We start from the raw sequence: 22728 nt of genomic DNA, 5'->3' as shown, positions 1-22728 counted from the left end.
TTGATCAAAAGTTTACATACCCCAGTTCTTAATATGGTGTGTTGCCCCCTTTAACATTAATGACAGCTTGACGTCTTTTGTAGTATTTGTGGATGAGGCTCTTTATCTTCTCAGATGGTAAAGCTGCCCATTCATCCTCCAGGTCCTGTAAATTCTTGGGCTGTCTTGCATGAACTGCACGTTTGAGATCTCCCCAGAGTGGCTCAATGATATTGAGGTCAGGAGACTGAGATGGCAACTCCAGAACCTTCACTTTATTCTACTGTAGCCAATGACAGGTCGACTTGGCCTTGTGTTTAGGATCATTTTCATGTTGGAATGTCCAAGTACGTCCCATGCGCAGCTTCCGGGCTGATGCATGCAAATTGTCCTCCAGTATCTTTTGATAACATACTACATTCATCGTACCATCAATTCTGACCAACTTTCCTGTGCCTTTGTAGCTCACACATCCCCAAAACATCAGTGATCCACATCCGTGTTTCACAGTAGGAATGGTGTACTTTTCATTATAGGCCTTGTTGACTCCTCTCCAAATGTAGCGTTTATGATTGTGGCCGAAAAGCTAAATTTTGGTCTCATCACTCCAAATGACTTTGTGCCAGAAGGTTTGAGGCTTGCCTCTGTGCTGTTTGGCGTATTGTAAGCGGGATACTTTGTGGCATTTGCGTAGTAATGGCTTTCTTCTGGCGACTCGACCATGCAGCCCATCTTTCTTCAAGTGCCTCCTTATTGTGCATCTTGCAACAGCCACACCACATGTTTTCAGCTTCATCTGAAGTTATTTGCGGGTTTTTCTTTGCATCCCGAACAATTTTCCTGGCAGTTGTGGCTGACAGTTTAGTTGGTCTACCTGACCGTGGTTTGGTTTCAACAGAACCCCTCATGTTCCACTTCTTGATTAGAGTTTGAACACTGCTGATTGGCATTCTCAATTCCTTGGATATCTTTTTATATCCCTTTCCTGTTCTATACAGTTCAACTACCTTTTCCTGCAGGTCCTTTGACATTTATTTTGCTTTCCCCATGACTCAGAATCTAGACACGACAGTGCAGCACTGGATAAAGGATGCAAGGGTCTGTCAGGAGGCCAGAAACTCATTGGCCTTTTATACACACACACTGATTACATGCAAACAGATCACATGTGAGGATGGTTCCCTTTACTAGCCATTCACACCCCTTTGTGTCAACCTGTGTGCATATCAGGCCAAAATCACCAGGGGTATGTAAACTTTTGATCAGGGTCATTTGGGTAGTTTCTGTTGTCATTATGATTGAAAAAGAGTAAACACAGTTGATTGATAATAAATGGCTTCAGCCAAACACTACCCATGAGTGACAGAAAGGTTTTCATGTTATCATTCATATTCTCTAAAAAATGACCACGAAATCATAAATTCTGCCAGGGTATGTAAACTTATGAGCACAAGTGTATCCCCAAAACATCGGCCCCTTTGTCTATAGCACAGTTCCATGTATTGGATATAAGTGGAGGAAAGTTACATTGCAATCATTAAAAGAACATGTAAAATGTAGTCAAATTGTGCATTGATTGGAAATTTCACATCCTTTATCACCCACAGGGCTCAGGGATTGTACAGAGGATGAATAGAAGTATTAGGGATAAGTTGATAAAAGGTATGGGTGGGTCATTTGCTAAATGGCCAGATTACTTGCCATTGTGTCTTCTAAAAAAACTAATGAAATGTCACCCTTTGAAATTTTAATGGGAAGACCTTTCCACACACCTGGGACTAGAGGTCCACCAATTTAATTGACTTGCAGCAGATCCAGGAGACATATGTGGAACAATTAATTGAGAAATTTAACAGCATCTATGGTGAGGTCTCTCTCTCTCTCTCTTTACCGTCAGAACAACCTACTTATCCCTTTAAGCCCAGAGATGTGGTATTAGTGAAGGCGCTCCACTGACACCGAACTCCGGACCCCCCCATATGGAAAGCCTACAATGATGGTGGTGGTCACAAGAACAGCGGTCCTGACAGAGGAATCCCCAGTTTGGATCCATGCTTCAAGGGTGAAGTTAACCCCTAAGGGACAGCAAATGGAGAAGGAACTGATACATCATGGTCAAAATGTTTCTTCTGGATCCACTGGCTCCATTTAAACACATCTGCATTTTCTTTACATTCATTGTAATAATCTTTGCCATAATATGGACAAGCACTGTGTGTGTATGAAGGGTGTGACTGTCCTTTAAGATGCAGGCCTAAGGATGAATCACTGTTACATAAGGAAAGAGCAATCCCCTTAACACCGGGAATAACAATAACCTTTATTACATATGTCAGCCTTTTTCATGCATGGCTAAATATCTCTAAAAATAGACAACAGGATCTTTCCAGCTAATCAGGCTTGTTCGGTACTTAACATTGCTGAAGGTAATGACTCATCAATATATCGAGTAAATCAGGGTAATTTTTCATCAGTATATGTGATTGTATTACAAATCATTTAGGATGTAATTTATCCCTGAGTAATTATACCCACTTGCAGTGTTGTATAATACCCTCAGGAAGACTATTTGATATTAAATTTCATATAGAATTAATCAAGAAGAATGAAATAGAGTGTGAGGGAAATTATAGCTCAAATGGGTTTTTGTTAATAGGATATATGGTGTTGTGAAAGAATGCGACCCGCATACAGAATAGGTGTTGGTGGTTCACAGCAAAAGGTCTCAGCCACAGGTAGATAAGACCCATGTGGTCAGCTTGCCTACCCAATGTGTAAATGCATCCAGAGTACATAAGGATGTGATTGTTATCTATAATATTTCCTTTACACCTGTGCCTAACTGCACTCATAGAACCCGCATTAAGAGGGCATGGTATGATACTTTTTTAGGAACCATGGTCACAGTCAAGGGAACATTGGATGCTGGAGACATGGAAATAGTGAGAAATAACGTAAGTAATGCAGGGACTGATGTGGGAGGTGCAGTCGCACTTACCGCTAAATGGTTGCCCACTATATGGGAACCACAAAAGCAGAATGAAAATAATCAATAAAGGACCTTTCCAATTTACAAACTGGGTTGTATAACTCCTTTAGTGGTTGGTCAAATATTTCTGCCTTTGTCAAATGTAAAGCATGTACTTTCCAATCATTGTGGGCCATACAGCGAAGGCAAGTTATAGTTACCACATTACAGAATAATGATTATCGGGGGTGGAGACAAGTATTCATGGTTCCCAGTGGTATTTGGATATATATATCCAAAAAAACGCGCCAAAGGCGCACAGGAAGTGACGTAATTGATTACCTCACTTCCCTATATAAAACGAACCAGCATGTCTCTTAAATTGCTGGATTGTCTTATCAGCTCCTGTCTGTGTTGTGTATCCTGTTTCCTGTCTTGAATATTAGATCACCGTTTGCCTGGATTTTGACCTCGGACTGTTTTTGGATTACTCTTCTGCCTCTTCCTTCGGTACTGCATATGACCTCCTGGATTTTGACCTCGACTTGCCTCGACTTTGATTTCTGGATTACCCTTCAACTTGCACGGTTTCACAACCACTGGCACTCGTGCCACTCGGTGTCTGCCTGGCCTCTGTCACCATCCTCAAAGGCTACAAGACATGAGGTGCAAGGGAAGCCTCCTCAACCATCCAGTCTCCCAGACCAGGTTCGTAATAGTGATGTACTTTCTTACAAAGTGCACCCACATATATTATATATTGTTTTTTAGAGGCCAGATAGGGCTATATATTTATATCACATAGGTGTACCTAACGCCTTACTTAGGACAAATAAAATATTACATTCTAGGAAAAAAACTTAAACACTTTTTCCCCTTGTTTTAAATTATATATAGCACAGCTAAAAAATGCATTAAATACATTCATTTATTTGTTCTTTATTTGGAAAAAACTCACATTTCTAGGATTTTAGAAATTGTCATTAAGTCTCACACATACTTTGAACATCACTGTCATGAGGGGGGTTAAATAAAAAAAATGAAGTAGCAGTTTAGAGAGGCTATAGTCAAGAATTGGTGGCTCAAAGGATGTTCTGGTAAATTGTTCAAACGGTAAAAATGGCGAGCGCACAACTGTTATGGAATGTGGTAAGAGGAATAGATCTGTTTAAAATCAATTTGAATGTTAAACAATTCTGCAACAATTTTGAAACAAAAACAAAAGTTAGAACAAAATTTAAAAAATGTATAAGGCTACAGGACGGCAGATTTCTTGCGCTCCAGCCATAGGAGCCTCCCAGCTGTCACTACCATCTCTCCTCCATCACCAGGGGACCAAACCAGACACTTCCAAACCCATACCTCTCACCGGCAGGACATTACTACGTCCATCCAGCAGTACAATAATCACCAGTGAAAATTCATGCACTGCCTATTCGACGATGTAGCCCGTTCATCACATCCACACCGATCGGCCCGAGACACTGCTGAGCGATCCATACAGCCTTTTCTCCTGATCTGCAAGACCTCATCTTGTCCGCCCAAACAGTGAGTTTTCAGTCCAGTATTGATTTTAAAGTTGTTATTTATACCATCCCCACAATATCCCAGGGTTGCAGCGCTTCTTTCCACCTTCCTTTTTACATATGGTAAATTGTTCAGCAACTGAGTATGCCTAAGCAGAATAGATTCCAGATTGTGCTGAGCAAGACTGGGGAATTGCTGACCACTATTTTTGGTCAGCTGAGCAGAGGGCCACAAGTCTCTTCCCCCATCCCATGTGGCGCACTGAGAGGAGTATGAACCCCAAACCTGTTCACAAGAGGTCACCTACTTCAGCCCTTCCTTGTTTTGTGCAAAACTGAGCTGTAACAATACCAATATCTCTGTTCCTCCTGTTGGACATGCAACAGCATATGCTGATATACGTATATTATTTGTCTTTTGAGCTATAGATGGCAGTGTAGTGCAATGCTAGTCTCTATGTGCATGCATATCTTTGATACACCGGAAGATTTTTTTAATCTTCTTTGTTTTTCTTCATCATGCCGTATTCATACATGTAATGTTCTTCTAAGCAAGTAAATCTTAAATCAGCAACCCTCAAGATCTCTGTGCTTAATTTTAGTTTTATTTATTTTGGTGCTGTCCCCTTCAATCTTGCTGCTCTAGGCACTTATCTGCAATTTCCTTGTGATAATACAGCCCTTATTATATGCAAACCTATACATTTGTACTTTATGTTGATTTTGTTTTTTATCTTGGCAAAGAAAATGATCCGTGCATCAGCAATAACACAAACACTGGTTGCATTATAAAACAAGACTTGTTTTATTGAAAATTGAGTAGGCGACAAGGACAAGAGAATCATGATCAAAATTCAGCAGATTACATCAGTAGTACACCTGAATATGTACAGTTACAATAATCCTAAAACAATCTAAATAACCAGAGTCTAGGTCTCAGTGTATCCACCACATTAAAATTATGCATACTGCATGCTAATGCTCCATTAATATATACAAACGTAGACAATACCAACATGTTTCTAACATATGATTACAAAAATGTTATTACAATTCATTGAATGTCTGTATAAACCTTGTTCTGGATTATGTTAATAAAACTCCCTGAAGCCTCAACAGACAAAAGAAGAGTTCCACTTTGATTAAGCATGCTTTTATGTATGCATTCACGTACCATTCACTATTCTAATTATTTCTATAGGCAAACCTCAAGGTGCTGTGTCTGGAATAAGTAATTTTGAGTCTGATTAATAAGGAAGTGCATAGCACAGGAGAAATAGCAACAAATCAGATCCTTACACAAATCGGCCTTGTTCATATTTGTACTCTTTTAGCACATAATCATTTTACTTTGCACAATTAATTCAGAAATACTGATTATGTTACACCATCTGAGTGAAACCAGACTACACCATCTGAGTGAAGCAAACTGTCTTTCAACTTTGTGTGCTACAAGGGGTCACGCAGTGCCCCTTCATCAGGATCACACAGTGATGGATCGTTATGGATCTTTATAAGTGTTCAAATGCTATTACTCCAGAGCTTCTATAATCCGTAGGTCAAAGTGTTGAAATTGAGTTATTAACTTCAATAGTATATCACCAACCTATAGTGATGAACATGTCTCTAACTAATCCAAAACCTTGCATGATTTCAATTGTGTCTACTGTGTATGGATCTGGGTGCATCTTGTTCATGTCCCATGCCAAGTTTTGTCTAGGTGAAGCAGATCCTGGAGGCCACATAAGAAGAAAACAGAGAAAGACACCAAAAGACTTCTGGAGACAGGGTAATACTCTCATACACAGGGTTTCTCCAGAAGAGTGAAAACCACATTAGCATACAGTATGGTGGTGATTACTGTGGCTAGTCCCATGGTGAGCTTTCATTGTGTGGTGAGATGCTGAAAGTAGAAGATAAGATATTTAAAAATATTAGTATTCTAGGTCACATTAGAGAGGACTGCAAATTGTCTATGTATTTCAAATCTTTTCTCCAGATTTTCTCTGATTATTATTGTTATTATTATGTAGTTAGTCAGATTGAAAAAAAAAACATATCGAAATGAGAAAAGCCAGAAAGGGAGAGGGTATTTAAAAAAATATATTAGGTATGGTCCAGTTTTCTTCCTAAGCCCCAGAAAATTGGATTAGTGAGGCTTTTCACCCAAGATTTCCCCTGAGGTGGCAAGAGGTTCCACAAGCAGTGGGGAATCGATCCCCCTCCCCTTCTGAAGGTATATGCATAATTCCAGAACCAACATTACTCAGCAGAGGCATTTGAGTGGCACCACTGGAGCCTCTCCTTTATTCTCACAGGTAAGTAACCACAGACCCCAATAATCTCATTAAAATGTATGTTGAGCCAAAACCTTTTTTTGCTCTCTGTAGAATGTGGAAGTGTTAGACTTTCTATTTGAGAAAATCTGCTGCTACTGGCACACTAAATGAGTGAAACATAACTGACGGAATATGGGATAACAGTCAGAACAGTTAAACAAGCTGGATATTTGCTCTCTGACAGGTGGGCATTTTTCTGGAAAACCATCATCTTAAAGGGAACTACAATTTATGGGGGTTCTTCTACTGACACCAATGTATGAGGGCACTTTCCCACTGACTACCAACTAACTACTTAGGGGATCCTTATCATTGACCACCAATGTATAAGGGTGACTTTTTGATGGACCACCTAGATCAGGGACATTTTTACACTGATCACCAATGCAAGGGGGCACAACACTGACTAAAAGTGTGAAAAGGCCTTTCTCCATTGACTCTAGGTATGACACAATCTTATGGTTTAGGATTATTTTAGGTTATTTTTATTATCATATCTACAAAGTACTGATCATGCTTATTGACTAAGTTTAGCTATACTGATACTTGGCATTTATTTATTTGATAAAAAGGTGGAGAAAGGCTGTCCTGAACAAACATTTTACTATACATAAGACTATGGGGTCTATTCACAAAGCTGCCGAGGGCAGCCGAGTGAATGACCGATCAGAAGTGAAGTGAGCCGAACACTGTTCGGCTATTCACTTCAGGCTGGTACGGCTAATTTCAGCCGTACATCGGCTGAAATCAGCCGTACATCGGCTTGCTTCGTGTGGCTTCGGATCAGCCGAACATGCTCAGCATGTTCGGCTGACCCGAAGTGCAGAAGGAGTTCGACTCAGCCGATCCAACATCTGGATCGGCTGAGCAGAACCTCCGGCAGGCTTCACACTGCTGTTCGGGCTATTCTGAAAGATCCCGAACATCAGTGAGAGAATAGCCGAATGCCGCCGAGCGGCATTTGGCTCGGCTGTTCTGCTCGGTCCCTCAGAGGCACCGAGCAGAATAGAAAAAGAGTGAAAAAAGTAGAAAAAAGTTAATCGAAAACGATTGTGCAGAGCTAGCAGTGACAGCTAGCTCCGCCCAATAGTTTCCTATTGTCCGGCGGCTCTGCTGCTGTAAAAAAAAAAAAATTAAAAAAATCCCCCGGGCGCTCTGGGAGCCCCCCGCTCCCGGCCGCCAAGAAGAGAAACCCCGCTGTGTCTTTTTTTTTTCTTTATTCTGACACGAGCATGTCAGAAAACAGAAAAAAAAAAAAAGACGAATTCCCATTCAAAAGCATTGGGAGTTTACTATTGGCTATTTCAATTTGCAATAGCCAATAGTAAACTAGCATTGTACCCGCCCTCTGCTCATGGACCTGATGGGGAACTGAAAAAGAGGGCGGGTACAATGCTAGTTTACTATTGGCTATTGCAAATTGAAATAGCCAATAGTAATGTCCCAATGCTTTTGAATGGGAATTTTTTTTTTTCTCTATTCTGACATCGCTCCGTGTCAGAATAAAGAAAAAAGACACAGCGGGGTTTTTCTCCATGGCGGCCGGGAGCAGGAGACTCCCGGGGTGCCAGGGAGAGTCAGCTATTTGGAGATCAGTGTACCTGGTTGATCTCTCTGAAAGTGGCCGGAGCCAGCCATATGATCACGGCTGGCTTCGCCCAGCTGTCAGAAGCAGGCAGTCGGCCGGCCAATGGCCGGCCGCTCGGCCAGCTTCGGCTTTCAGCACGGCTCAGCCGAGCCGACTGAGCCGCTCGGCCATGATCGGGACCTGTAAGGGCTATTGTGAATAGCCCGTACAGCACCCCCTCGGTTCTCCTGAACCGAAGGGGTCCTGGGGCCGAAGCTAGCCGAAGGATCAGCTGAAGCTACGGCCAGATCCTTCGGCAGCTTTGTGAATAGACCCCTATGTATGGTATTTGAAAATGTAATAAGCCTTTTATCTTTTTAGCTTTACAAAAGCACCCAGCCTTTCTTTTGAAAGAGTCTACAGCTAGAACCTGTTACTCTTCCTCTTTTTAACTGCTATTACTGTAAAGAACGCTTTTTTCAGCTTTGGCATTCTCTAAGTCATTCCTGGACCAAGGCCTGCCATTTGCAAATGGTAGAGAGGGAAACAGCCAGGTTACTATGTAATCAGTCATAATATTGTCTCTCATTGTTGTTTGTCCCTTAGTACATAACAAAAATCACAGTATACCATGCAACTATTATGGAACCCAGAAGCACACCTCATAACTACATTTGGGAAAAATAAAAGTATATAGAGTATGACTGCTGAAAGTGGAATGCCATTTTGATGGAGATCAAAGTGACCGGATGAACTTTTAAAGGATTTGCTACAGGGTGCCAATAGACATAGCCCTGCCCATAATGCTGCGGTATCTAAATGCCACTAATGCTCAGCCAATAGTTTGAATTTGTCTCATATTTTACATTCTGCATATTTTTCTAACAGCTGATGCATTACCACTTAAGTCAATATAAGTTTACGTACCATCACTGCCTCCTAGAAATGTATGACTTGAAGTGCTAAAAATGTAAAAATACAGTAGAGATTAATGAAAATATACATTGTATTCTAAATAGGTTGGGATTTCTATAATATTGATAAACAAAATTGACAAATTTGATGGACTGTGTGGTCCCAAGCTTATGTCTGTATTTCGGTGTTCTAAACCTGATCTGATTGCTGATTATTATATCAAATACAATACATTCAGATATAAGCATTATTTCTTTCCTTCTTAAGATATAAGGTGAATAGGTATTGCTATAAATTGAGGCCTGCATATGTGACAGGAATATTTGTTTAGTTGCTCATCTTGCATGACATACTTACTGGATATTATGACCGTCCAATAGGCGTTTATAGGTGGCGATCTCCATCTCCAGGTGTGTCTTTTGGTCCATTAGGATCCTGTATTCCTGGTTCTGACGTTCCAGGTCAGAGCGTACCTGTGCCAGCTGGGACTCTACACTGTTGATCAAACATTGTATCTGGGCAAGTTGGGCTCCAAATGTGGCTTCTGTCTCTGCTAAGGTGTTCTCCAGAGCAGATTTCTGAGAAATTAAAGAGAAAGATTGTATACAACCATAAGTACATAGTGATAGTTTTGCAAATGAAGGGAAGCAACGTGACCTTGATGCAAACCTTATTAGTTGGCTGGTAATAATACTTACCATGCTCAGCTGGCTCTGCAGTTCGATCTCCAGGGTTTGGACGGTGCGATTCAAGTCAATGACTTCAGTATGCACAGATTGGAGTTGTGCAGAACCAGAAGCAACATCACGATTCAGTTCCTCAGTCTATATGAATAGAAAGTTGGTTAGAGTCACCTACCCTTTAATATATGGAGGATGATTTCTAGGTAGCTTTTATATATGAAGCAACATATATTTCAGTTTTGTTCTTGTGAAAACATATTCTTACATTTTAAATATAGTAAGTCTTAATAAGGGGATTTGTACTATTCTAGCCATAAAGCCCAACTGTACTGTGCTCCAGTCAAAAATGCTCATGCTCCCTGAAAAGGAAGCATAAGCGTTAGTGCTTGATGAGAGTATTTCTGATTGTGCAGGGGCTATTGCAGACCACTGGAGAGCTCAGCATGAGAGCAGTGGCCCTTACCTTCACTATAAAAGGTAGTTTGGGACGGTGCTGGAGTGCTATTAATAAAAAGAAAGGTTACATTTTTTAGCCCCCTGACCTGTCTAAAATGTAAAACATGTACATGTTGTACAAATGTAAAAAATTACAATTAAGTATTAAAGCCAATCGTGTTCTTATTAACTGTTTAATTGAACAAAATCATGACATAATAGTGCCTAATGAACATGCAATTTTTGTATCAGTTTTAACAAGCTTTTTCAGTCTACAAAAAGACTTACCCTTTGTCGGAAAATAGTTTCCACCTCTCTCAGATTCCGTTCCATCAGGTTCTCATACTGCTCTCTAATTTCAGATAAGGCTCTATTCATATCAGCCGATGGAGCAGCATTCATTTCCACACTGACCCTGGCACCCAGCTGAGCTTGCAAAGCATTGACTTCCTGTCAATAGAAATGTTGGAAATCAGTAGTATAATGGTGGATGCATTTTTGGCGATCTGCATAATGTGTTCTTTAGGGTCTGTGTTTACAGGCTATGGGCTTGTGTTGAATTTCAAATGCATTGTGCTTTTAGCTGTACTTGGGATTGGTTTGAGACACTTCTAAGATCATTTAAATTCATTGATAAGTGCATTTGAACTGCAGTTAACCTGCTTTCAACCTGAATGAGCCTTCTACTAAGCTTCATCGGATTGTCAATCGTATAATATGCTCTTGCATTCGTATTGACTTGTATGAGAATGAAGCAAGTCCTGAAGAGAACAAAAGCACCCAGGTCTTTACTCTGCCATTCCCCCGTCATGCTTATTACCCCTTACATTGGGTTTATATCTACTTTAGGAATCATTCTGAAAAAAACAATCAATAAAGCTTCATATGGTCTTTAATATGCAAATGTAATTCTAAGGGGCTTATTCACAGAGGAGCCGAAGGATCCAGCCCTAGCTTCGGCTAATCCTTTGGCTCTCTTCGGCCGCCAGAGCCCTTCAGTTCAGTCACACTGAAGGGCTTCTGTACGAGCTATTCCCTATAGCCCGTACAGCAGTCGAAGGCGGCCATCAGAGGCAAAGTGACATCCGAAGTGGGGCAAATTAAATTAAATTTAATGACAGATCAGCATCCCCATGTTATTTGGGGACGCTGATCTGTCATTACAAATGGGCGGAGCGAGCCGTAAGATTAAGGCTGGCTTCGTCTTGCTGTCATTTGCGTGGAGAAAGGTTGGCCCTTAGGGCCAACCTTTTTCCATGCTTCAGTCGTCACTTAGGCTCAGTCAAGCCGAAGCATATGCCTTCGGCTCGGCTGATCCGAAGGTATATGCTTTTGTGTATAGCCCGTACAGCAGCCCTTTGGTTCGACTGAACCAAAGGGCTCAGATGGCCAAAGCAAGCCGAGGGATTAGCCAAAGGTACGCCTGGATCCTTTGGCTCCATAGTGAATAACCCTCTAATTCTAACTGTACCAAAGGTGATGAAGATGAAGATATATCTGGGGGTTGGTCCTCCTTTTTTGTTCTCAAATAAAAGAGAATCTGGACAGAAGTTAAACACTGAAAGCAGAATCTTTAAATAGTTCTCTACAGTGCACAATGACTGTTGTGATCCATTGTTCAGGTGTCAGTTTATCATTTTTAACAGATGTCTCTAGAAAGGCAGCATAAGCCTAAAGTAAAAATGATTTCTGCTTTGTTCCATCTACTCTGTATTAACACATTATTAATTATTTATTTTAATATACATTTCCAGTTTAGCTTAAGAAGGATAGTAAGCTTCTCACCTGCTCATGGTTCCTCCTCATTTGCTGCAGTTCCTCCTGAAGGTTTCCTATGTGTGCCTGCAGATTACATATGTCCCGGTTCAGTTCTTCAAGGAGTATACGAAGTCCATTCACATCAGCCTCAACACTACATCTAAGCTGGCGTTCCATTACATACCTGGTGACAAAGGGAAGACAAAGCAATGAATACTATTGCTTCAAAACAGTAATAAAGATGAAAAGCATGAAATATAGAGAGACCTACTTGTTTCTGAAGTCATCTGCTGCCAGACGAGCATTGTCTATTTGTAATATAATCCTTGCATTGTCCAAAAAAGATGAGGAAATCTGAAAAACATATGTGTTACATATTGAATGCAAATGATAAATTCATACATTGTATTAAATTGAACTTTTTTCTGTACTAGTTGAGAAGGTTTACTGCAGATCTATTATGGCTTGGTATTGTAACATGGCCATTTTCAGTCTCTATTCTATATGCATTATGTATTTAAAGAGGCCCGTCACCAGACTATTGCTTTCAACATCAATATTCTCATAATATTATATATCCATTTATATTTTATGTATGTTATTTACCTGTAAAAGCTTCTCTTGTCTAGACATCCAAAACCCCTGAAACTGTTGCTGGGCACCACCATCTTGGATATCATGTCTGCAGACCCAACAGACTCAGTGCTGTCACTCAAGTGACATTCTAAAGAAGTCACCTTTGCTCCTTCCCCAGCAGCTACAAAAAAGGTTATGTAGGGAAGGACAGAGGAGTTTTGCCATCACAGACAGTAATTAGACACTCCCAGAAGAGGGCTATGAAGGAGGTCTCCTCCATATCCGGAGTAACAGGTATATATATCCGACCCTCAGCATTGAATGCCAAAGCAGGGAAGAGAAGCAAAGTAAGTACATGCGGTGAAGGGGGATTACATAAATCCTGTTGCTTTGCTCTGAATGATCAAAGTGTAGGTTTGATTTATAGGGTTGGCCTACTTAAATAATAATATTGATATTTGCAAATGCTAAAAAGTGTTTTGAGCTCTGCTATGAGTTCCAAGATCTGCACTCCTGATGAAGACATTACGATGAAGTCGCACCCAACCTGTTGGATTGCAACAGACTGGATATGACCTATTGGAATGCAAAGAAAATGGGAGAGTCTAAGATTGGTGAAAACACAATCAGGAATTTTGGCAGGCATACATCAACACTTCCCAAGAAAACATGTTGATCCCTCCTTCAATATAACCTAGCATGCAAATACATCTACTGTATAACTGCATGTGTCAGCTGACAACTTTATATAATACACAAGGAAATGTAAAGTAGCTGGACTCTAGATTATCCCAATGCAGCTCTCCAAGGACATCAAATTTGACTGGATATTTTAAAGGAGCTAAGCTGTTTTCATATTGTAAATATGTGGGTATCTATAATGCTGTATATAATTAATACAATATTTGTGTAGATTTGGTGTTCATATTAAAATAATTATTTCTGCAGTCAAAATAATTTCTTAACGTCTATCTTACTTATTCAGAGGAAATAATGTATTTACCTGGCCTTGAAGCTCTTGAATAATCCGGAAGAAGCTGTTGAAGTTGGGTAAAGCACTGGGCTGATTCCTCTCATACCACTCCTGGATATTTCTCTCAAGCTGGGCATTTTCTTGCTCCAGAGAGCGGACTTTGTCCAAGTAGGAAGCCAAGCGATCATTCAGGTGCTGCATGGTTTCCTTCCCATTGACAGTAAACAAAGCATGATGGCTAAAATTGCTTCCATGGCTGCTGTTGTGAGCACTCCCATGAGCATGCTTGGAGATGGAGATTCCTTTACCTCCTGACCCTCCATGTACACTGGGTGCTCTATAGTGATTGCCATGATGGACTTTATGGGAACTTCCATGGTGGGTGGCATTGGAAGAATGATGAGAACTATGAGAACCTCCGCAAAGGAATCTGTGGGAGCCTCCATGATGAGAAGTATGGGAACCTCCATGAAGTGAAATGTGTGATCCTCCATGATGAGATGCACGAGATAAGTGGGATCCTCCATTATGGATACTTGAGGATCCTCCATGACAAGCACCATAGTGGCTTGAGATCTTAGACAGATGTCTACCAATATGGCATTTTCCATGATAGGATCCAGCAGAGGAGTGACCACTGTAAATCATGATGACACAGATCTAAGTGGTACTGTAGAGTTAAAGATAAATCGTACTTTTCTTGGTGGATGTTTTTCACAATATGTTCTCCATCCATTTTGCTCCTTTATATATGGAGGACTGGGAGTGCCATAAAATATTAATTGCTAATTTTAATGTTTACAGTGTCTGACTCCTCATCTATCTAATGCTTTACATGCTTGGCATGAGGATTTGACATTAAACATTTGGTACTCTGCTTGGAAACATAAGACAACTGCAAAACAACTTCAAAATAATGAATCTATTGCTGTCCAGCTCATTAGAAACGTTTGCACACCCCAACCAACAGTTTAACAATAAAGTAAAGATGATTGGCTTGGCTGAACATACCTCAAATAAAACATTCAAAAATGATATATTGTAATCATATTAAAAATATTAACCACATGATGCAGTTGGTCATAAACCGGACACAAAGCATCCCATTTTCTTTTCAGTTTGAGGTCTGCAAATATAGCAGTGATAGAGTGTGAGTTCCTACCTAAACATTATTTTCCGTGTATATCTAATTAGGTAGCCTTTGCATTTACCAGCTGCTAAATGTTAATTATCTGTCATAATAGCATTTCTCTATTCCATACAATATCTTGAGGAAGAATATAATATTTTTGCAGGCAAATTGTGTTACAAAGAACAGATTTACAACACCAAAGAAAACAAGATTTTAAAAAAAGGGGCCACTAGGAGATTTCAGCCTTCATGAAGAGAGTGAGATACCTGGGTGACCACATCTAGGAAAATGGCTCTTTGACCTGAACCAAAACAGCGATCTGTTACTGGACCTCTATCTTGCTTTGTTCTTAACTACCACCGTGTTCAAACATAGGAATGATCAGACGTTTGCCTACTTCAAGTCAAAGGTTGTCAAAAATATTTCCATTTTACCTTACCTAATGCCCGCTGTTATTCACTATTTTAACGTGTTTGGCAGTTAAGCACAGCTGTCAGTTGACATGTCAGTTCACATTTGGTACTGAGAAGAGCATGTGAACCCAATATCAACATTGGCCCTAATTTATCAATCTGCAATAGCATTTAAATAGACTGAATAGCGCTTACGTTATGCTAAGAGATATGTGATAATATTGACCAAGAGGTCACTTTCTGAATAGGTTGCATCCAAGGTTTCAGTTTCACAATCATCAAATAAATACTATGCCCAACAGAGCAATACCAAGAAGGTGGTAGCAAAAATAATCTGCAAAACCCAAAGTATGGACCCGGTAATTGATTCCGGATTGTGATAAACAAGACTGGGGAATGGATGACCGCTATTAAACAACTGAGCAGTGGGCCACAAGTCTCTTCTCCCATTCCATGTGGTGAATTGAGAGTATATGCCCCAAACCTGTTCACATGAGGTCACCTATTTCAGCCCTTCCTTGTTTTGTGCAAAACTGAGCTGTAACAATTGCCGTATCTCTATCCCTCCTGTTGGGCATACAACAGCATATAATTATATAGTTTGTCTTTTGAGCTGTAGATGGCTGTGTAGTGCAATGTTAGTCTCTATGTGCATGTACAGTCATGGCCAAAAATATTGGCACCCCTGAATTTCTGTCAGTTTAGGCATATTTATGTATATTTCTTTTGTTTAACAGCTTTTTGATGAAACAAAATTACAGCTTTTTGGTAAAGCCCATCATTTTACTGTTTGTAGAAAAACAAGTGAGGCCTTTTAACCATTTGCTGACCCCAGTGTTAAACCCCCTTCCTGCCCAGGCCATTTTTCAATATTCTGCGCTGCGGTACTTTGATATTTATTCAGTCATGCAACAAACGCTGTACTGAAATTAAATTTATACCATTTTTTAGGGACAGATAGAGCTTTCTTTTGGTGATCATTAGTGAAAACAGTTTTCCCTACTTTATAAAACATTTACTATTACCCAATTTTTTGGTAAAATATTAAAGATGGGGTCACGTCGGGTAAATATACATCAAACATGTCGAACTTTAAAATTGCGTGCGCCCGAGAAATTGCAAAAAACTACCATGCCTAAAATTGGCGACACTTTAAAAGCTTCTACCGCTCATCAGTTTAGTGTTATCAGTGATTGATGACCCTAGAATTAGTGTCAGAATGTTGGGTCTCTGTCAGAGGGGGTCAGCAGGGAAATGACCCAAAGCACATGTCAAAAAGCTCCCAGATATGGTTTCAGACGAAGCGCTGGAGAGTACTCGACTGGCCAGCAATGAGTACAGATCAAAATTCCATAGAGTGGTTGGCGAAAGAAGAGTGGTCCAAAATTTCTGTAGAGAGGTGTAAGAAACTCATTGATGGTTACAGGAAGCGATTGTTTTCGGTTATTTTTTAAAATTATTTATTATTATAATTTTTTCCACGGGCTGTACTTCCAAATATTAAATTGAGGGCCAATTATTTTGTCCAGTCCATTTTCAGGGTTTTGCATAGAATGTGTCAGATTTGGCTTTTCTTTTTCTCCATTTTTTTGTGTCATACCAATACAAACAAAAGAAATAAACATGAGAATGCCGAAACATTTGTAATTACAACAATTTTGTGTGCAAAGTGGTGCATTATCTAAAAGAAATGCAGATGTGCCAATATGTTTGGCCATGACTGCATATCTATGATACACAGGAAGTTTTTTTCATCTCTGCTTTTCTTCACAATGCGTATTCATACATGTAATAGTCTTCTAAGCAAGTAAAACCTAATTCTGCATTTCTCAAGATCTCAGTGCTTGTTAGGGTTGTGTTGTGGGCCCGAGGTGACGAGGAGGACCTCCCTTGCAACCCCGTCTGATGACCACTGGGGTTGAGGACAGTGTGCTCAGGCAGGCGGTGCACGGATGCTGAATGCGGATCCTGGGTCACTTGTGGTGATAGGAGACCTGGCAGAGTAGTCAGCCGTGCGTAGAAGGTGCTGCAATCCAATCGTGATGTCAGGAAACAGGCCGGGTCGGTAACAGGCGGGCAAGCGAAGTACAAGGCAGAATCCAATCGGAGCGTCAAGAGGCAAGCCGGGTTGATAACAGGCGGGTAGCAGGGTACAGAGGGTGAGCCCAATCTGCACCCGACACCGCTGGGTCTCCCCTGGTTCTCCCCCCACCCCGCCCAGAGCCCGCATTCTTTCAGCGGCACCACGGGCAGAGTCCCCTCTCCCCGTTCACAGCCTTCCTCCCCCCTGTGAACGAACTTCCCCAGGCAGCACACCAGCCAGATTCGGGCATACACCACGAGTGCCCCGATCCTCCACACAGGCCGCCCATCTCCTGATCCCTGGATCCACATGTACGTGCCATTTCATTGATTCTCTGCTATATTTTGTCCAATCAGCCAGTGCTCCATTGTTGTTGCGCCCTTTGTGTTCTTTTGTTGATCAGCATACCTACAGAACAGACTACCATCATAAGTGCAAGAAAGCACCCCATTTGAAATGTGGCATGGTTTCAAGCCTAGCATAGGGCACATTAGGGTGTTTGGATGTAAAGCTCACGCCTATACCTACATTCCACAGGAGAAGCGCTCCAAGTTGGAGAAAACAGCCATAGAAGGCATTTTGGTGGGCTATAATGAACAAAGTAAAGGGATGTATAATCCTCCACCCAAAGAATGACAATAATTTGCAGTGTTTATTTCAAAGAGAACCCATTTTCAGAAATAATGGTCCCTGGAAGATGTGAAATGAATTAACGCAGTGAACCAGCAAAGAAACTGAGCCGAGTGAAGCCGCGCAGAAGTCAAAACAAGAGGTGGAATGCATAATGGATAAGTCAAGTCCCTTTTTAAATTCTGCTGAACAGCCTGAAATGAGAAGATCCACTCGAGCGACAAAGGGAATACCCCCCTGCAAGCTGTCATATAGTGCTAAGACACAATGCATACTCAAATCAACATCATGTGAAGACATAAAAAAATTACCAAAACACAAAGCCAATCAATGGAGGAAGGCAGCAGCAGAAGAAGAAATAACATCACTCCAAGAAAATAAAACCTTGACACTCACGGAGCTTCTCCCCAATCGCAGAACTATTAGGGTGTTTAAGGTGAAGCTCGATGCAAAAGGAAATATCCACAAATACAAGGCCAGATTAGTTGCCAAGGGATACTCCCAGAAATTTGGAGAAGACTTCGATGAAACATTCATTCTCGTCTTAAAACACTCCACCATCACAACACTCCTTAGCATCGCAGCCAGGAAGGGCATGCAAGTGAAACACTTAAACATTAAAACCTCTTTCCTATATGGAGACATTAAGAAGGAACCCTACATGGAGTAACCAACAGGGTTTGAGCAAGGACACAATCTTGTGGGTAAACTCCAAAAGAGCATCTAGGGACTCAAACAATCTGCAATAATGTGGAATGAGAAAGTGAATGAAATATTCATGAAAGAGGAATTCACAAGAAGAAAAGCAGATACCTGTATTTATTCCAGGAAATCAAGAAGATAAATGGATATACATCCTAATTTATATTGATGACATTATAGCCTGTTTTGAACAGGAAGAGGACTGTAGTCAATTAGAACTAAAACAAAACTTTGAAATTAAAGAGCTAGGCAACATCTGTCACTATCTGGGAATTCAAATAGGGAAGAAGATGGAAGCTATCTTTTCAACCAAAGTCAGAAAATTGCAGACATTTGGGAACAAATACACAGGGAAGATGCAAAGGAAGTAAAAACACCTATGGAACCAGGGTACCAAAAGAGCAATGAAGCAGAAAACGTTCTACCCAACAGTGACATGTACCGCAGAGCAATCGGAAAGCTACTATACATTGCCACTTTGACAAGACCAGACATAGCGGCAGCACTGGGCATACATTTTACAAAAATTGCAGCACCTGTCAGTGTGACTGGAACACAGTTAAGAGGGTGATACAGTATTTAAAAGGAACAATTCGGGTGAAGCTATAAGTGCCAGCACTGTTAAATGAAACACTAGTTGGGTATGTGGATGCTGATTGGGCCAGAGACTGCACAGACCGCAAATCCACAAGTGGTTACATCATCTAATACAGGGAAGGAAACATAAGTTGGTCTAGCCTAAAGCAATCCCGGAAGGAAACATAAGTTGGTCTAGCCTAAAGCAATCAACTGTTGCTCTTTCCTCAAATGAAGCTGAATACACAGCAGCAGCAGCACACACATGTCAAGAAGCAATATTGATTTGCCAGCTTTTAATGGACATGTGTAAAGACATGTCAAACCCCCTCCCAATCTTTGGTGACAACCAGCTGTGTATAAAGTTGTCACAATCAGAAAGGGTCAACCCTAGAACCAAGCACATCGACGTGAAGTATCATCTGCTAAGAGACACTCAAGAGCAAGCTATTCTGGACATGCAATATTGCTCATCAGAAGAAATGACTGTGGATGCAGCACTCACCAAGCCATTGTCAAAGGATCATCACATTTTCCTTCAGACAAAGCTGAATTTCATATAGCAACGCATTTGCTGTTGAGAATGGGTGTTGAAAATACAACATAATAGACTATTGTGATATGTCTTTTGAGCTGTAGATGGTGTTGTAGTGCAATGCTAGTCTCTATGTGCATGCTTATCTATGATACACAGGAAGGAAAAAAGAAATGGATGAAATGTTTTTTTCACAATGCTGAATTCACACGTGTAATATTCTTCTAAGCAAGTAGAACTTAATTCGGCATTCCTCAAGAGCTCAATGCTTCATTGTAATGCATAATTAACAATTTTGAGTCTTGGGGCTGCCCCCTTCAATCTTGCTGCTCTAGGCGCCAGCCTGTGAGTGCCTTGTGGTAATACAGCCCTTATTATACACATACCTGTACATTTATATTTTATGTTGATTTTTGTTTTTTTATCTCAGCAAAGAAAATTATCTGCGCATCATTAATAACACAAACACAGCTGGTTGCATGAAGAAAATAAGACTTATTTTATTGAAAATTGAGTAGGTGACAAGGACAAGAGAATCATGATCAAAATTCAGCAGATTACATCAGTAGTACACCAGAATATGTATAGTCACAATCATCCTAAAACAATCTAAATAACCAGTCTAGGTCTCAGTGTATCCACCACATTAAAATGATGCATACTGCATGCTAATGCTCCATTAATATATACAAACGTAGACAATACCAACATGTTTCTAACATATGATTACAAAAATGTTATTACAATTAATAGAATGTCTGTATAAAACTTGTTCTGGAATATGTTAATACAACTGCCTGAAGTCTCAACAGACAAAAGAAGAGTTCCACTTTGATTAGGCATGCTTTTATGTATGCATTCACATACCATTCACTATTTTAAACATTTCTATAGGCAAACCTCAAGGTGCTGTGTCTGGAATAAGTAATTTTGGGTCCTATTAATAAGAAAGTCCACAGCGAAGCAGAAATAGCAACAAATCAGATCCTTACACTGATCGGCCTGGTTCATATTTGTACTCATTTGGCACATAATCATTGTACTTTGCTTCACTCAGATGGTGTAACATAATGAGTAATTCTGAATTAATTGCGCAAACTGTCTAGCAACTCTTTTTTGCTATAAGGGCTGACTCACACTCACACTTTATTGTGCATAGGGATACACGATGTTACCGCAGCACATTTCTTTTGAATGGGCCCTCAAAGTAGGTAAAATTGCATGTGCTTTATTTTTCTGCAGCAAACCGCAGTGGACAAAGTGCACACCTCATCATGGTGTGCAGCGGTGTGGTCTAAAGCAGGTGCCTCCTGTACAGTACAAACATTGGTGTGCCATCCAAAATGAATGAAGTTTTGACCAGCACCCCAAAGGAGTTATGAAATTATGATGCAATGTTAACATTTGAAAAATACCGCCTATTATTGTCACACAATGATCTGATTGAGCCCTATAGGTATTAAAAGTGCTCCAAGAAGACAGAAATAAAATGGAATATTTTGCGCTCAAGCACAATGCAGTCCCCAAAAATATTGTTCAGTAGACTAAAATATCTTCATTCATTATGGATCTTTTGAAGTGATTAAAGACCAGGACTCCATACCTTCCATAAGCCGTAGGTCAACGTGTTGAAATTGAGTGATTAACTTCAATAGTATATCACCAACCTATAGAGATGAACATGTCCCTAACTAATCCAAAACCTTGCATAATTTCAATTGTGTCTACTGTGTATGGATCTGGGTGGATCTTGTTCATGTCCCGTGCCAAGTTTTGCCTAGATGAAGCAGATCCATGAAGCCGCATAAGAAGAAAACAGAGAAAGACACCAAAAGACTTCTGGAGACAGGGTAATACTCTCATACACAGGGTTTCTCCAGAAGAGTCAAAACCACATTAGCATACACTATGATGATGATTACTGTGGCTAGTCACATGGTGAGTTTTCATTGTGTGGTGAGATCCTGAAAGTAGAAGATAAGATATTTAAATGAATAAGTAATCAAGATCACAATATAAAGGACTGCAAATTGTCTATGTTTCTCATATCTTTCCACCAGATTCCAATTAATATTAAAATTGTTATATAATTAGTCAGACTGAAAAAAAAAACATATCCACTGAGGTAAAAAAAGGACAGAGAAAAAAAAATTAAACATATTCTCGAAGTCCTGAACCTGCACCATTACCCCCCTCCCAGCAACAGCCATAATGCGAGAGGATATAAAAAAATACGTATTATGTATGGTCCAATTTTCTTCCTGAGCCCTAGAAAATTGGATTAGTGAGGCTTTTCACCCAGGATTCCTCCTGAGTTTGCAAGAGGTTCCAAAAGCAGTGGAGAATCGATTAATCCCCCCCCCCACCCCCCCCTCCTCTGAAGGTATATGAATAATTCCAGAACCAAGATTACTCAGCAGAGACAGTGGAGTGGCACCACTGGAGCCTCTTTAGTTTCTCAATAATCTCTTTAAAATGTATGTCGAGCCAAAACCTTTTTTTTCCGCTCTCTGTAGAATATGGAAGTGTTAGACTTTCTGTCTGGGAAAACTTGCTACTGGGACACTAAATGAGGGAAACATATCTAACGGAATATAGGATAACAGTAAAAACAGTTAAAAAAGCTGGATATTTGCTCTCTGACAGGTGGGCATTCTTAGACCATCAGCTTAAGGAGAACTACATTTTAGGGGGGAGTTCTTCTGCTACTGACACCAATGTATGAGGACACTTTCACAATGACTACTAACTAACTACTTAGGTGGTCCTTCTCATTGACCAACAATGTATAAGGGTGACTTTTTAACTGACCACCAACATCAGGGACATTTTTACTGTGACCACTAATGCAAGGGGGCACAATACTGACTAACAGTGTAAGAAGGCCCTTCTCCATTGACTCTAGGCATGACACAATCTTATGGTTTAAGAATATCCT

The 22728-nt window shown here is 40.4% G+C and overlaps 1 protein-coding gene across 1 annotated transcript; it reads right to left on the bottom strand.

Moving 5' to 3' along the window:
- Positions 1-1914: 1914 nt before the first annotated feature.
- On the bottom strand, positions 1915-13941 carry LOC108787095 (keratin, type I cytoskeletal 19-like). The gene is made up of 10 exons (XM_018556550.1): positions 13750-13941; positions 12442-12524; positions 12198-12354; positions 10701-10862; positions 9993-10118; positions 9652-9872; positions 9307-9341; positions 6335-6376; positions 6080-6205; positions 1915-2054 (listed from the first exon to the last, which is right to left on the bottom strand). Exons 1-10 carry the CDS (start codon positions 13918-13920, stop codon positions 1915-1917), a joined length of 1263 nt encoding a protein of 420 aa, XP_018412052.1. The 5' UTR covers positions 13921-13941.
- Positions 13942-22728: the final 8787 nt, after the last annotated feature.

Source organism: Nanorana parkeri, unplaced genomic scaffold (assembly GCF_000935625.1).
Source record: "Nanorana parkeri isolate BGI_ZX_2015 unplaced genomic scaffold, ASM93562v1 scaffold242, whole genome shotgun sequence".
Lineage (NCBI taxonomy): Eukaryota > Metazoa > Chordata > Amphibia > Anura > Dicroglossidae > Nanorana > Nanorana parkeri.
Note: the sequence above shows the minus strand (reverse complement) of the source record. Positions and strands in the feature narration are given on the sequence as shown.

What these genes read in the sequence shown, in the direction of transcription:
- LOC108787095 (XM_018556550.1), bottom strand. Translation starts at nt 13,920, where the DNA reads ATGCAGCACCTGAATGATCGCTTGGCTTCCTACTTGGACAAAGTCCGC. An exon ending in GCAGATGACTTCAGAAACAA is followed by an intron (nt 12,355 to 12,441) that starts GTAGGTCTCTCT and finishes CTTTGTCACCAG; the next exon opens with GTATGTAATGGAACGCCAGC. An exon ending in TGCAGAGCCAGCTGAGCATG is followed by an intron (nt 9,873 to 9,992) that starts GTAAGTATTATT and finishes TTAATTTCTCAG; the next exon opens with AAATCTGCTCTGGAGAACAC.